Source organism: Coffea arabica, chromosome 2c (assembly GCF_036785885.1).
Source record: "Coffea arabica cultivar ET-39 chromosome 2c, Coffea Arabica ET-39 HiFi, whole genome shotgun sequence".
Lineage (NCBI taxonomy): Eukaryota > Viridiplantae > Streptophyta > Magnoliopsida > Gentianales > Rubiaceae > Coffea > Coffea arabica.
In genome coordinates, this window is record NC_092312.1 from 43100460 (window position 1) to 43116965 (window position 16506).

The window sequence follows — 16506 nt, forward strand, 5'->3', positions numbered from 1 at the left end:
GCTTAAGCTTTTAAATTGTACTAATCATTATAAAAATCAAGTCAAAATAGATAACGAAATCATATCCCATATATCACAATCACAAAAAATAAAAGATAAACAAAATTCAATTTACTATAATTTACAAATAAAAAATCGCATAGTCATCCAAAAAATGAGTAAGAGAGAATGTTGGAGAAAGGATAAAGAGAAGAAAAGGACTTTTATTTATTTTTTTAAATTCTTTGACTTCCATTTATTTGATATGTCAATTATGTATCAAGTTAGGGTTAATATAGTCTATTTACAATTATTAGGGGAGGTAAATGATATTTTCAAAACCTCACGGGTGCCAAGTAATATTAGAAGAAACCTCAAGGTTTCTGATGTTATGCCGAAATAAAAGGGGTTATCATTCCCAGCAGGCTAAACAAGGGGGAGAGAGATGAGTGGTGCTGGAATGGGTAGTTCTTCGTGGATCGCTGGGACTTTCAATCTTTTGTCATCAACGCCATATTCTGCCGAGTCTTCAAAATCGCCAAATAAATCTCAATGCAGTAGCAGCGCTAGAAGACGCCCGGCATATTGTAAATTTTCGTTACCAGCGAATGATCTCAAATTTGTTCTTCATGACGCCCTTCAATCTTCTGGCCTGGACACCACGCATGCCCGAGTATGTATTTCCTGTTTTCAATGGCTTTTTCATAACCGAACTTTTTATTCATCTATTTATCAATTTTGATGTTGTAATTTGGTGCCTTTTTTTTTTTTTTTTTTTATTTTTTAAATACCGTAGTAGTTCTTGGTTTGTTTTAATCGACCAGCCGGTTTGGAATTATTACAATTGATAAAGCTCTTTTGGAATTTCGAAGATTGAACAAATTATCATCTGTTTTTTTTTGTATTAAAATTACATTCAAAATCTTATTATTACCTCGTGAGGTTTTGAAAATTACAATGGATTTCTTTGCTTCTCTGCCAGGATTTGATTAGATTGGAATTGGAATTGTATCATATTCATATAAGGCTACATTTCAATAGGTAACAAGTGCAATTCTGGTAGAGAACCAAACATTGCCTTAGCCCTTTCGCCAGTTTACTCTCTCAGAGATGAAATTCAACTATAGGAATTTTGAGTTGCTTACTCGGACAGAATACAAGGATTCAAAACTAATGATTTTTTTGTTGGACAGCGCTCCCTGAGTAATATAAGATTGAACCCCTTTGGCCACGTCTATAATTTCATTAGGTCAGTTCGGCAGCTAAGTCAAGACCCAGCCATCACAAAGAGATCGTAAAATGATGTATATGAGAGAGTGGTACCAACGGCTTATGAGCTCACAGTTTGAGAGTTGATTGACACTCCTATGTGGTGGGTTTGACTGCCCAATGAGATATGTAAAATATTTTGTAATAGTATGTGGCTTTCCTTGCGTTATACCTAATCTATTGAATACATTCAAAGCTTGCTAATACTGTTTTCTAGAAGATAATCCTTGTGAAACGGGTTCTAGAAAATTAAATCCTGTATAAGAGAATCACATTCTATAACATTAGTCATTGTAAACTTGCGCTGTGGAACCAAGAGGAGAATGAAGGGTGTAGTATGAGACATCACATGACGAAAATTGTCTTGGATGTTGCTTAGTAGTCATATGTCATTTTCCTTCACTTCATCTTTGGCAGAACTTGGGAAGTTTGTGTCCAAGTCTGTAGTACAAGTAGATAATTATGGCTTTTACATTTCTAATTGTGGGTTGACAATTGTATTATCATAATTTTATGACAATACGAGTTGAATGCTAAAGTTGTTTAAAAGTTTTTGAAGTTAAGAGCAATAAGAATGACATGCTGAGCAACTCTTACATCCTATGAATCTCATTGTTGCTGTGAAGACTTATTTTCTCGTCTTTGGGTTCAAAAGTGCGAAGAGGATGTCACAAACAGATTATTAGCATGCCAAATTTGTAGTTATGTAAAATAAGTATGAAATACATGCCTTGTCTAAGTTCAATTAAGACATAGGAAGAAGGATTATGTGATTGTTTCTTCTCCCTTCATTGTGCACTCAACTTAAAGCAAACTGCATTATGCTAAGTCAAACTTGTTAACTTATGTTATTAGCAATTTAGACATCATTCTTCTAAAAGAAATAAAAGAAAGGGACAATCAAAGTCTAATCCACTTCAAAGCTATCAATTTCGTGTTGCCTAGACGTGCGAGAATAATGTAGAAAGAATTAAGCAGTATGCATCAAAATTATAGAGATAATAAACCCTAAAGTTGACTTTTGATGTTAGGAAGTTGTTTATGTTTCTTGTTTCAGTTTTCATCTCCTTTACCTTGGGCATTTTTTCTCAATTTCTTTTTTGTCTGCTTTATGTCCATTTTATTGTAGTACATGTTGGATTTGATTAGCTATGTTAATGGGTAGGGTTTGAATTGGATCCCTCTGATTCAGATCTAGATCCATTAAATTTAGTTATACCTAGACCTGCACCTAGATCCAAACCCAGATCCTTATGGATATGAAAAAGTAAACCCAAACATGGACCCTCATGGGTTTAGGTTTCCAATGGGTATTGATGGGTATTTTTCTAAAAATACAGTGAAGAACTAGAGTAAAAATATTTTGAAAATATATAGAGTTAAAAAGTAATAAATACCATTCAATTTTTGTTTTCAAATAATAAAATTAACATTCAAGAAGTTGAATGCAATATTATGAACTCAAAGAGCGTATTCTTTAACCTAATAGTTATGAAGTCTTATTGTATTTGGTCTAATGGCCATAAAATATTAGATTATGTTAGAAATTTACTTATGTGTGTGTGTGTGTGTATGTATATGTATATGTGTGTGTGTGTGTATGTATATGTATATGTATGTATGTGTGCGTATATATATTATTTATACATGGATTTGGGTAGGGTCTGGTTTTCTATAATTCATACCCAAAACCGAGATCCAAACCAGGTCCTACCCTGACCCATAACTCTCTTATAAGATCTGGGTTTGGGTAGGATCTAGGTTTGAGAAATTAAACCCAAACACTACCCAAATATGTTGTGTTTGTGTTGGATCCGACCCATTAACATGCCATGTGATTTTTATATTTGTATTTTCTATTTTCAATTCATAGTTACTCTAGACTTCTGTTGACCTGATGCATTATAAACTGCCAACAGGCAGCAAGGAATGGTTTCTGCCAGCAGATTCAAAAATTAACTGACGTGGAAAGAGAAACTAGCATTAGTATAAATAGAGTGGTTGATTTGGGGAAGACAGCTCTTCATGTGGCAGCGGAGGATGACTCCCTCATATCACATTCTTCTGTTCCACTTCCGGTTGATGATTTTATTGACAGATTGGATGACCTTTCTATGGGCTACTGCTCGCACTATGGCTCTTCCTTCAGATACCCGCCTGAGAAATTTCTTGAGTGTTTGGATAGATACTTGTACGTAGATAAAGTAAGTTTATTTGGTATATTATCTGTTTTCTTTAGCTAGGCTGATTGTGTGTCATTCTGGTTCAAAACTGCAATGACAAGGCAGTGCAGTATGGATTTAATCTAGTCACATTAGAGAAATGTGCTCATATTTACATCTTCCAATCTCCTATTGGGAGTATAAATAGTCATGGAAAATTCTTGGGGGCAAGAACACAGAATTTTGTCTTATGCAGAATATAGGTCAATGAAATTGCTAGAATAGGCCTTTCATTGATGCCATCTGCCTTTTCCACCTTGCCTTTAGTATTTACCCCAAAATAGGATTCCAGATGCAAAATAACTCTTTTGGGCCTTTTTGTTTGCCTATTTAACTTGCTATATCAAACTTATTCATATCTCTATTCATTGAAAATCGTCTTATTGCATTGTTTGGTGAATCCTACTAAAAGAGAACTATTCTTCTGTAATGGAATTGGATATTCTACTTGAATGACATGATGCCTTTCGTAATTGGTCTGAACAGTCTATCTATTGCAGGAGATTTGTCCAATTTGGGAGAACTATAAATATGGGGAGAATTTCTTTTAGGATAATTCATATCTCTGAATTGCTTGGCATTTAGGCTATTTGCAACATTCTGTTCTATTTTTAATTCTGAAGTTTATCAGAATTACAATATGGGGTTACGGGGTGAACCTTACAAGAATTAACTTCAAATTGGAGTTATAATTCCATAAAAGCCTTCATGAAACAGAAGCAAAGTGCCCAAATTGGGCATTGTAGTAGAGCATGCCGATGCAATAATGCCCTTAGCTATGATCTGTAAAATCATTTGCCTAACCATTTCATCGAAATAACCAAATAATACCAAAGAAAAACTCAATATTCCTACATGTTACATCTTTACCTCTGCATTACATTTGAGTTGGATTTTGTAGTTTGTCGAAATATATCCTCTACATTCTGATATGCATACTGACGTGTTTGTGTAAATGTGAATAAATGTATATGTGGTTATGTACGTGTCTGACATTTGTGTTTGTTTAGATGCATAGGAGTGTGTGTGCATGTGTTTTATGTGCCTGTAGAATTGTTGACCGGTTTGTCAATATACATCGTACATGATTTATTTGCAGTAGCAGAGTGACTACCAAGATATTAAATTTGTACAGCTGGTTTGGTATGTTTACAGTCAAACTTTTTGTGAGCTGAAGGTGAAAACACCACCTTGGTCTAATCTGGTTTAGAAGCTACGTAACTCAAAATTAGTCCTCCAGATGATGTTCCATTTTCTTTATGTGTCGCAACTATATGTTTTGTCAGTCTTATAATCATTTTATGATAATTTGCATTTAACTTGTGAAAAAAAAATGCACTTATTGGTTTTCATTTTACTGAACCTTATGGAACTATTATTATGTCCCTTTATTGTGGTTGTTATGCTAGGGAGAAACCTCCTGTGCTCAACTTGTGCTGTTTGATTTTCCACTCTCTTTCCTGATCATCACAAAAAAAAAAGTCAGTCCTATCCAAGTTTTCACCTGTTGAGCACATTCCCATTATATTTCTCAAGTTTGTAGGATGAATATAATCAGTCCGTTTTCTTCTCTTTTGGCTGGGTTTTGAAATTATTTCCATTACTGTCGAAATTGGAGCATTTAGGAGACAATGATATTGAATGACTGAGTTCCATGCTGCTTTTCTACAAAGCAAGTATAATATTTGAGATTGCGTTTGTTGATTACATAGCTATCTTCTTGGTGCTTCCTTTTAGCCAGCTAGAGTTGCAGCTAATTTTAGAGTCTTCATCTCTTTTTCAGGGTTTTCAGAGATCTAAACATAGTCAAGTGGAGCAGCGTTCTCTTTATCTGCACTCAGTATGTGTCTTTCCCTTCTTTAGTAATTAGATCGAAGCTAAAGAATGTCATATGTTGCTTTGCTTAATCATTATTGTTTGGGTCAGGTTTTGACTCATCGTTCAGGTTCGGCTTCTATGCTGTCACTTATATATTCAGAGGTCCTAAAAATGCTTCGCTTGTGGGGTATGGTGAATTTTGATGTAGAGGTTTTCTTCCCTCACGATTCTCATAGTTCTCCAAGAGGCTATCACAAACAGAAAAGCAGGGAGGGTGATCAATTACATATTATGACATCCCAATCTTTATTGGTGGAGGTAACTCATCTTCTGCTGCCCACTTAAATTTGTCTTGAACAGGGGCTTCCTTCAAATGAGTTGGGCTAGTGCCATCTTCATACTGTTTTGCTAAGTATGCTGCTTGGTTGCTTCACTTGTTATAATATGTCTCTCACACTTCGTAAAACTCTGTTTGTATCAAACTGGATGCTTCAATGCTTTTCTTTAGGCTGGATGGTGACATGATTTGAGATACTGGCATTTAAATGTGTTCGCTTTTTAATTTCATCTAACGAAACTTTCCAGGGCCTCAAAATGCGCACAAAAGATGTTTGGCTTAAATTTAGTTTATTAGTTCGTAACCTCTTTCTATCTAATTGTTTAAAAAATGTTGTGCAGAAGTTGACTCAACTAGAAGAGTCTCAGCTGTACAATTCAATTCTTGAATTTTTATATCCCGAGTTCATGAATCCTTTTGAATTCATGTGATATGAAGTTATGCCTTTCTCTACCATTGTTATTCTTCAAAGTTCTGCCATACAGGAGTCAAAGTTTTAAAAGAATGAAATTTCCAATGATGTAATTTTAATTTATTCATCTTCCCCTGACAAATCTAGTCCCCTGCATCTCCTGTTTTAATTTGCTTAAGTAACATGCTGTATTTTTATCTCATCCTTAAATACATCTTATGCATTATGTAAAATTTTGTTATTCTGAAACTGTGGTGATGCGGTTAAATTTTTTCTGAAACTCTAGTTTCTCCCATAAGCACATGAAGGAGCAAAGAGTTTGAAGCTCTTAATTCATGTGTAGAAGGGAAATCAAAGGATGCATAAAAGTATAAATGCTGTTAGAACTGAATAATTGCAAAATGCACTTGAATGGATAAAATGCTTGTGTGATGGCCTGAAAGGATAAAAAACAGTGAACCTTTAAACGTGATATTTAGAAGGAATAATAAGTATCTTTAATATATAAATTTTGTTCCAGACCATGACTTCCTACAGCGGTGCAGAAAATAAAAAGGGAATCTTAGCTAGCAGCACGAAGTACTAGGATTGATGAAGTAAACAAAACAAAATGTTTGAAAGAAATTAGCTTCTGGCTGTATGGGGGCCGTTAAGGTTGCAGATTATCTCGCAATATGTCTATCTCATTATACAGAGTATGAGATAGGGTGTTAGTTGCTTCATTGTTCCCAAGGGGACGTAGCTAACCCTTCTAAGATGACCAATTGTCTCAAGCTAAAAGAAATACGTATCCTAGCCCAAGAGCTCATGGGACAATCAATAAACAGTGTCACCCAACCTGGAATTGATTCCTACTTCTACTACAATCAATAAAAAGCCTCTGCTTTGATGCTGTAAATGAGTAAGGCCTATAATCAGCATGTTAGTAAAAGATCTACAGCAAGCAGAGGCCACAGAACGACAACAAAACCATGATGATAGAAGAAATAGAATCTCCCACAGCCTAGTAAGTACAGGTACAAGTCACTGTGAATAGGAAGTATGAAAAGTTAAAGAGTGACCCAAGCAGGGTCATTTGATTTGAACTGAGACCGATAAGCCTTGATCTCCCTACCAACTGGCCCTACTGTCATATTAAAAAGAAAAAAAAAGATAAGATAGCTGATAAAATTTTAGGTAATTTAGTGGTATAAACTGCTGGTTGCGGTACCCTGACTGGATGCTTATTACGTCCCCAAACATATTATTGCCCTAAAGTGACAGGAGTTTAGTTTTATTGGCCAATTTAGCTCCCCCACTTTCCTCCACTTTTCGTCAAGTGTTTGTGCGAGAGACCTAAACAGTCATGGATAATTATGGCAAATGAGGCACATGCCTAGTAGTTGTGCATCAGCTACACTAAACACTTTCTAAAACTACTTCAACAGTTGGCACAAAGCATAACTAACAAAATCTAATATCTAATATGCTCCTGCATCATGCAGTCATCTGGAAGCATCAAAGTCTGAGTGATTATGCATTTGTCTTAAAATTACTTCTGGCTTTTCTGTCCCTTGTCACCATTGTATGCTGAAAAGAATTATTCAAGATTTGCCCCTGCTCTAGGATCTTCATCCAACCCTCCGCTGATTCTAAAGGAAGCAAAATATCTAGGAACTACTGACAAATGTCCTGTCCACTCTTAGTAAATGCCAAGGACCACAAGCATTTTTATTCTCTATAATATGCTTTTGCAATCATTAGCATCTATCACTGGCTAGAGTGCCATCTCTAAGACTTCATAAAGTCTAAAGAACAGGTTAATTTTTTATTGGTCTACCTCTGGAAGAAAGTAATTTGTGTGGATTTCACCCTTAATCCACTGTTTTTGCTTTTGGGTAAAGTTTTATAACAAGTTTCAAATTCATTGATCAGCTGCATCATCAAAGTCTGCCAGGAAACAATTATGAATAAAGACATAATTAAGGAAGTCTGATTCTGGTTGAGATATCTGCAAATTGAACACATTTATGATGCAACAAAATTTCTGTTTTATATGCATCTGAACCTTTATTGTCATTTCTCCCCGGGGAGGCGGTTTGGCTTGCTCGTAGTTGCCTACCAGTTCTGACATAAACTTCAGATTTTCATGGAAAAGCAAATGTGGTCTTTCTGACAAAGAAATACTATTTTGCATCTCTATTGTCGCTTCTCATGTGGGGGGCCTCAAGGGCATTCGCACATTAATTTCACATTCTCATGTATACAAACTTGTGGCCTTTTGCTTCTGATAAAGCAATATTTCATCTATATGTGTCCAAATGTAACTCATCTGAAAGGAGAGGAAAAAATCTGTTCCCTGCTACAATTTTAAACTGTATATAATCTTGTATTATGTATATGGACATTGAGCGGTCAGTTGTTTAGTTCTGTTTCGCTTGCAGATTTTGAAAGACTTAAAAAATGCATTTTGGCCTTTTCAACATGATCCTGCTAAGAGCCTTTTCTTCAGGGCAGCTCAAGCTGCTAATTGCGATACATCCAACAGTGTTGAAGAAAGGTTCGATTTTTTCCTCTGCTACTTCATTGCCATCCAATGTAATTTAGAGTTCCTTGTGTTGAAGGGTTTGGTATTTTGCATACTTTGACTGAAATCCTGCAAAATTCCATTTTCCTTCTCATCCTCAAGCTTTAGTTTTGTTTGATTCAGTGCATTAAAGATTGCATCAGCAAAGGCTGCTCAGCATAGGCTACTGCGAGGTGTTTGGACTAGTGTTCAGTTTGGGGATATGCGACGTGCACTTGCTGGTATGAGGCTTCTTTGGCTTTCATCTTAAAGTGCTTTCTAAACTGGTCTTGGTTCTTAGGTCAAGAGGATAGGTGACATATCAAATACTACAAAGTTAATGGAGTTCAAAGCACAATGGTTGTTAAAACAAATTCTTTAGGGACCTCTAAAGAACTTGAGTGGGAATCTGAGAGTTCTCAGTTAGAAGGTTTAGAGCTCTATGATAATTGAGCAGGTATGTTTTTTAATTGAACACTGCTCATAGTGATGCTCCCATAAGGGGTTCAGATCCCAGAACCTGTTTCCTACTGTTTTCACTACCTTGTTTTGATAGAAGATTACTACTGTATATTTCCATCAAAAGGAATCTATGATCTTTACATTTTCTCATTTATTTATCTTATCCTTTAATCAATTGTTCGAGGTACAGAATGTATAGGTTATCAATATGGAGAGAAGTTTCCATATTATTTTTATCAGCATTCTGGGGGCGTTTTATATTTTTAAAATATTTTTTTCTTTGTTAGAAAAAAAGGCCTAAGCTTTTACTTGCCCTGACGAAGTTAAATAAACTTAACTAGTTCCTGCACCTTTTGAAACACATGCATTCTTGTGGATAGAGTAGAAAATCAACTACGAAGTGAGGGAATATCTTGCAGTGGAAAGATGAAGGTAAACAAATTAGAATAAAGTGGTCAACAGGACTTCACAAATGTGAATAGAAACGCTCTTCAATTTCAAGAACAAGCTAGAATAATGGACAACCAGATTAGCACATTTGATGATGAGACAAATAAGATTCTGGATTACCAGTTTTGATGACAGATAAAACTTAAAAAAAAAAAAGATAAATAAGTAAAACTTTGTAATTCCTGATTTCTTTTCCTCTACCTTCCCACATGCATATGAATATTATCGTTATGCCTAACGTGGAAAATGGGAAAGTTCTATAAGAATTTATTTCATATATGAGGATGGTGGCCTTTTCTTATGTAAATCTCTCCTTTCTTTGTATGATCAAGTCCTTGACTGCTTAGAAGCATTTCTTAAGCTTCAAATTTGAAGTTTCTCTGGAATCAGAATTGCCAATTTAAACCTTTTGGCTTACTTCTAAGTACTATTCCTTTGTATTCAGCATGTGAACGTCTTATCCTTCTTGAAACTGACCCAATAGAGCTCAGAGACTATGGAGTTCTCCTTTACCACTGTGGGTTTTATGAGATGGCACTCCAGTATCTCAAGTTGTTTCAGGATATACAGGTACAGTTCTCGTTATTAGTCAGCTGCATGATTAATGGCAACTTTCTAAACCCCACCCCCCTATGGCCAAAACGAAAGGAGAATCTGTCAACTAATCTATTACCTATTTCAGAAATCTTCCAAACAGGAGAAATCATACCATCCCTCCCGTGATCTGGAGGAAGAAGCTCTAGAGAAACTAATAATTCGCCTTAAGCTCATTAAGATGGAGGAGGATTGGTCAAGACCCTCAGAACGCACAAGTTTCCTCTCCAACAACTCTGAACCTTGGTAATTTTTTGCTGAAATCATTTCCTTGAGCATATGCTGTACAAGGAATGTCATGTTTATGGTGATACAACTGGTAAAGACTGCAAGGCTAACTTTTTTTTTGGTTGTGCTTGAGGAAAAAAAGAATATTTAGGTTTGCGATTCTCGCTTCTTAGTTGGATGGACAGTGTATATAGTTCTAGAGACTTGTAATAGACCATGTAGTTTGTATACTGAGTATGCTTTTTGTAAAAAGATCATCATGTATAGTGTACAGCCGAATTGTTTGGAAATTGTACATTGGATCAACTGAACAAAAATATTAAGAGATCAATTTACCTTCATTTCTCTGAAATGTTCTGAGTTTTGATTGCACTAGTTACAATTGTGCTTTTTTATTATGCAATTCTGAAATGGTGCAGCTGTATTAAACTCAACTTTTGAAAACTAAAATGGAAAATCTGAAGATTACATGCTGTAACTGGGAATAAGATTATGGATAATTTTGGTCCACAGGTAGCCTGGGCAATTGAACCTATGTACCATTTTGATGGGTCGCGTTAATAAATTATTGAAAGAGAGACTATTGCTATTAAAACATCAACCCACTGTCACTTGCGTGCATTATCAAACTATTCTCACCAAAGTCCATTGTCGCCATAAACGGAGTCAGGATTTTTGCTTGGGGTTAACAATCATAGGAATACAAACAATGAAAAATGAAGAAAAAAATAATGAATTTAAATTCAAAATTCGAAACATTACAAACATCATTATTTGTTGCTATTTAGAAAAGTATAAGTGATTTTACTTTTTTTTTTAAAAAAAAATTATCTTCTAAATAATGAATAATTAAATATTGACAACATAATAATAATCTTCTAAAGAAAAACAATAATAGAACTTGCCTATTTTGCATTAAAAAAAATAACAGAGCTTGCCCAGGAGTATTGGAGTTCGAGTTAGGCATGACCATGGTTCAATTTGGAACCAGGAATCGGACTGTTTGGAACCGGACCAGAACCGGAACCAAAACTGTGGATCCAGAACCGTGGTAGAACCTTGGATAAAGGTTTCGGTTCTGGTTCTCTAAACAATAGAACCAGAATCAGAACCACCGGTTCCAGAACCGTTAAAAAATAATTAATATAAGTAGTGAGATAATTCGAAAAAAATTAGTTGTGCTTAATAGGTTTTAAGAAAGTTTAAATTTTAAGCCCAGAATTAAGAAAGTTTAAGAAAGTAGTGAGACACAGTCGAGATTAAGCCCAGAATCACTAGAAATTCAAGCATGCATGGATGATTGGACTAGAGCAGAATATAGACAGTAAGAAATGGAAAAAAATGAAGAAGAAGAATTCAATTATACAACTAATTCTAGTGCCGTCGCAAGCAATGAAGAAGATTAAATAATTAATGTTTATTTTGATATTTCATCTCAATTTCAATGAAAAAATCATGTATTTTCTTTTCCATTTAAAATGATTACCATTTGATAGTATAATGTATTTTTTAATTTGACAATGTAACGTACTTTTCATAAAATTTGTACTATCTATTTATTACTTCGTACTTTGTAGAATAATAATAAAATTAAAATATGATCTTTATTTTGTATTTAATCTTTTACATTCTATTTGAAATTTTAAATATATTGTTATATTTGTATTAAAATTGGTAAGGATAATGAATTAAATAAAATTGTATACAATCATACGAAACCAGAAGGAACCGAAATCAGAACTATAAGGAACCAGAACCAGAACTAGAACCAGAACCAGAACCATCTTAGATGGTACGATTCTGGTTCTACCTCTTTGAAGAACCAGAACCGGCAGTTCTGGAACCGTGGCCATGCCTAGTTGGAGTGTGGAGATCGATAGCTGAAAACAAGAAATTCTGACTTTTGTTGGCTACAATGGCATACCTAATGGTGTTCGCCGGATTAACATTTTGACATTTTATGTTAATTGTATTTTCCTTTGTATTATACTTATGTCTTAGTTAAGAGATTGGAGATTAATATTTTAATTGATATTTTATCTTAGTTAGGAAACGAGATTTTGGCATGTAATTGGAACGTTCCATAGAGAAAGAGTGTAAAATATCACTTTTTCATTAAATGTGGGAAGATAAGTGGAATTCTGTTAAGTTGTTATGTTCGATGCCCCAACTTAGTGACTTACGTAAAGTGTAGGAAGTTTAAGCGCACTTTGTCATGTAGATTGTACACCATCTCAGCTTTCTTTTTACCATCTAGACTAACATGCTCACTCAAAGGTAAAGGTATTAGATCCATAGGTTTTAGCGGATTAAAACCATAAATAACCTCAAAGGGTGAAAACTGAGTATAGAATGTATAGAACAATTATAAGCAAACTCAATATGAGGTAAACAATCTTCCCATGTTTTTAAATTCTTCTTAATTAAAGCACACAACATGGTAGACGCAGTTCAATTAACAACTTTAGTTTGGCGTCAGTTTGAGGATGATTAGTAGTTAAAAACAACAATTTAGTCCCTAACTTAGACCAAAAGTGTCTTCCAAAAATAGTTAAGAAATTTAACATCCCTATTAGACACAATAATACGAGGTATTCCATGCAACCTAACTACCTCTTTAAAGAATAGGTCCGCAATATGTGAAGCGTCATCAATTTTGTGGCATGCAACAAAATGAGACATCTTAGAAAATCTATCAACTACCACAAATACAGAATCATGTCCTAGACAAACTAAGTATAAAATCCATAGACAAATCTACCCAAGGTTCACTAGGAATAGGTAAATGTCTGTAGAGACCATACGGATTAACCTTAAACTTAGCTTTCCGGCATTGTATGCATCGTGATACCTCCTTTTCAACATCCTTCTTCATGTGAGGCCAAAAAAAGTGTTCCTGCAAAATATTAAGTGTCTTAGTCACTCCAAAATGACCCATTAACCCCCCACTATGAGATTCCTTCACTAGCAAATCTCGAATAGAACCATTAGGGACACAAAGCTTATCGATGTAGAACAAGTAACCATCCAACACGTAGTATTTGCCATGTCCGGCTCCTTTACACAAAGTGTAAGGCCCAAAGACAACCTAAGAGGGGGGGTGAATTAGGTTGATTAAAATCTTAATCAAATTTATGCACTTTTTCTTTAATAAAAATTTACCTTCTTTTCTAGTAATGATCAATCAAGTAAATTAGAAGAAGAGAGCAATGTTGATTAGAAAAACAAGTATAGATAAGCAATGAGAATTTTATTAAACAAAAAGAATAAGATAGAATATCAAACCGATTGTCTACCAAGCTTTTCTCAAATTTGAAGACCAATCACTAGGTTGAGCAACTTCTCTTTGATGAAAGATGATCAACTAGATGTACAATGGAGGGAGCACTTCCTCCTTGCCCTAAGCCTCACTTAGTCAAGTTAAGAAGTCTTACAATCACTCAGATAACCCTCAACAAAGCTACACTAATGAAACTTTCAACCACAAGAGAAATGCTCACAAGAAATTCACACTTGGAGAACAAATCTAGCTTTGGAGACTATTTTCTAGCTAAAATATCTCTTGAGATCTTGTAAACAAAGTGTGCAAAAGTCCCTTCTTGGTTCAGAACAGTTTGTTTTTAAAGGGGACCGAAAATGGGTTTCATCAATGCTTCCAACGGATAGAAGGCAGATGAAGAGTCAGCTAGCCGTTAGGGCTGTCGGACGTCCGACGACCAAATCATCGTCCGAACCTATCGTCCGAAAACAGCCAAGTTGTAGTTCGGACGTCCGATGCGTTTTTATCGTCCGACAGCATCAGCGTCCGATCGTCGTTAGAGAGTTGGCAAGTCTTCTTGGAATTTTTCGGACGTCCGACGCGGTTGATGTGCGTCCGAGGCGTGCGTCCGATCCTTCCGGACGTCCGACGCTTCCTTATGAGCGTCCGACGGAGCTTCCTTCTTGATGTTCTTTATCCTTTCAGACGTCCGACAGATTCCTTCGGACGTCCGACATGAGTGTCCTGTTTTTGCTTCTTCCTTTGGTTGATTTTCATTTCTTGACATATTCGTACCTGATTCTTTGATAGGCAAAAAATACTTATATTTGAAGAGAGTTAGATAAACATTTCAAAGTACTTTGTGATCATCAAAACCAAAAATAACATTCTCCCCATTTTTGATGATGACAAAACAATGGTTTGAAATGAGATTTGATGATTGCAATATAAGCTCCCCCTTTCTCAATTGACAAAAACTCCCCCTTACTTAATGGATCATAGAGCAAAAATTTGAAAAACTCCCCCTCACTTGGCTACCCTACCGAATTAATCAATTATCCAAAAACATAACAATTAAAAAGTCAACATCCAACATTTTACCAATTCAATCCATCAAGCCAATTCAATTTCAATTAAATCATCAATCAATCCAATCCAATCCTCTCCCCCTTTTTGTCATCACAAAAGGCCAATCAATCACATATATCACGGAGAACTAATAACAAAAACATTTATCACATCCACACATTCATCATTCAAAATATGTAAACATCCATCCACATATCCATAACCATTACAACCATAATCATCCATCAAAAAGTACTAAACGGACACAACATAAACATAAGCATTACATCTACATATCCATTGTTGAACACCACAAACACTAGAAACACATGAAATAGTCAAACAAAATGCAAATGACCCTATGTGATCCTAAATGGTGAACTAGGTGGATCCAGGTGTCCTTCGAGAAAGCTGATATTGGGAGAGGTCCTCCTCTTCAGTTTCTTCATCATCTTCAGCAGCTTCTTCAATTGGTGCCTTGCCTTTATCTGATGTGGAAGGGCCATGAGAAGTCACGAGAGTTGATGAGCTCGGGTCTGGAATTGATGAACTTGGATCAGTGGGGCGTGGCTCTTTGCCATGGAAAACTTCCTCAACCACAGGTGGGGGAAAAAGAAGGTTCTTTTTCTCTAGGTAGGCTGTTTGTTGCTCAGAGGACATGGTGAGCATTAGACCATGTTCCAGAAGAAGAACATGCTGTTTGAGTTCACGAAGGAGCTCAATCACTTCATCATTAGAGGAGGAAGATGCCTTAGTGGCAGACTTCTTGGGATGAATGAGAGTGAGTGCAACAGATGAAGGAGTGTGTAGTGGATCATGTGCAGCCTTAGACCTAGGTTCACTAGATGATGCCCCCTTATAAGCCCATAGATTATCCTTAAAGACAAGATTTTTCCTTTCAAAATATCCTTTGGTAAAGGCATAAGAAGATGCTTCTTTGGGACAAACACCTAGAATTGGTACTTTGTAAAACTCAAAAATCTTTTGAAGAAATTTTCCATAAGATAATTTTCTGCGAGAATCAGTGGCATAGCGAAATAAAAACTTGCACATGACAAAACCAAAATCAATACGAATCTCTTCTCGAAAATAGTAAAAGAGATACAACTCCATTTTGTTTGCATCTGTTCTATGGCCATCAGTAGGCACAAGTAGGTTTGAAATGATTGAAAAGGCAATTATATTCACAGGGGCAAGATCATTCAGTTTAGCATCAGCAGGGGCAGAAAAACTTCTTTTAAAATAAGTCAACATCTTAGCCCCATCAAAATGATTATCAGCAGTAGGATACTCTTCATAGGAAAAGAAATTTGTAATTTTACTCTTGCATCCAGGTTCAATAGTAGTTTTTAAAATATCATTCACAATTTCAGAATCAAAGACTAAGTCTACCCCATTAACCCTGGACATAATCTCAGTTTGGTCAGTGCCTTTCCTAAGATTGGCAAAGAATTGAAACAGCATTTCAGGATAATAGACATTAGGCATAGAAATGAGATGTGACCATTTCTGGAAAGCAAACAGACTCAGAATGGATTTTAAACCTATTTGGCGAAATTCAGAAGAATTTACGGTGCGTTGAGGGATGACACCTTTCTGGGATATCCAGGAGTGTTTGTCTTTTGCAGCATCATCAAAGAATGTAGGGACTGTGGTTGATTTTGGAGGCGGTTGAGATGAGGTTCCCTGTCCAGATTCAGGCTGAGGGGTGGGTTGTGGTGTAGGCTGTGACATTTGACCCTTTACAGCTCTCCTCTTGACGCGTTTGGATGATCGTTTGACCGTAGGAACATCATCATCCTCATCCCTGAGTGGATGCTTGCGTCCGGCAGTGACCTTCCCTCCTCTTAGATTCACCATTGT

General features: G+C 35.8%; 1 protein-coding gene across 2 annotated transcripts; it reads left to right on the forward strand.

Annotated features, from left to right (window-relative positions):
• Positions 1-387: 387 nt before the first annotated feature.
• LOC113727318 (uncharacterized) lies at positions 388-10668 on the forward strand. Of its 2 annotated transcripts, XM_027251414.2 has the most exons (8): positions 388-652; positions 3168-3452; positions 5254-5310; positions 5397-5606; positions 8461-8576; positions 8727-8824; positions 9940-10064; positions 10177-10668. In XM_027251414.2, exons 1-8 carry the CDS (start codon positions 425-427, stop codon positions 10336-10338), a joined length of 1281 nt encoding a protein of 426 aa, XP_027107215.1. In that variant the 5' UTR covers positions 388-424; the 3' UTR covers positions 10339-10668. The 2 variants fall into 2 exon arrangements, with proteins under 2 accessions (XP_027107215.1, XP_071932058.1); XM_072075957.1 differs by lacking the exon at positions 3168-3452.
• Positions 10669-16506: the final 5838 nt, after the last annotated feature.

Coding starts and splice junctions, on each gene's coding strand:
- LOC113727318 (XM_027251414.2), top strand. CDS start 425: ATGAGTGGTGCTGGAATGGGTAGTTCTTCGTGGATCGCTGGGACTTTC. Junction 3,453..5,253: donor GATACTTGTACGTAGATAAA/GTAAGTTTATTT, acceptor TCTCTTTTTCAG/GGTTTTCAGAGATCTAAACA. Junction 8,825..9,939: donor TATGCGACGTGCACTTGCTG/GTATGAGGCTTC, acceptor CTTTGTATTCAG/CATGTGAACGTCTTATCCTT.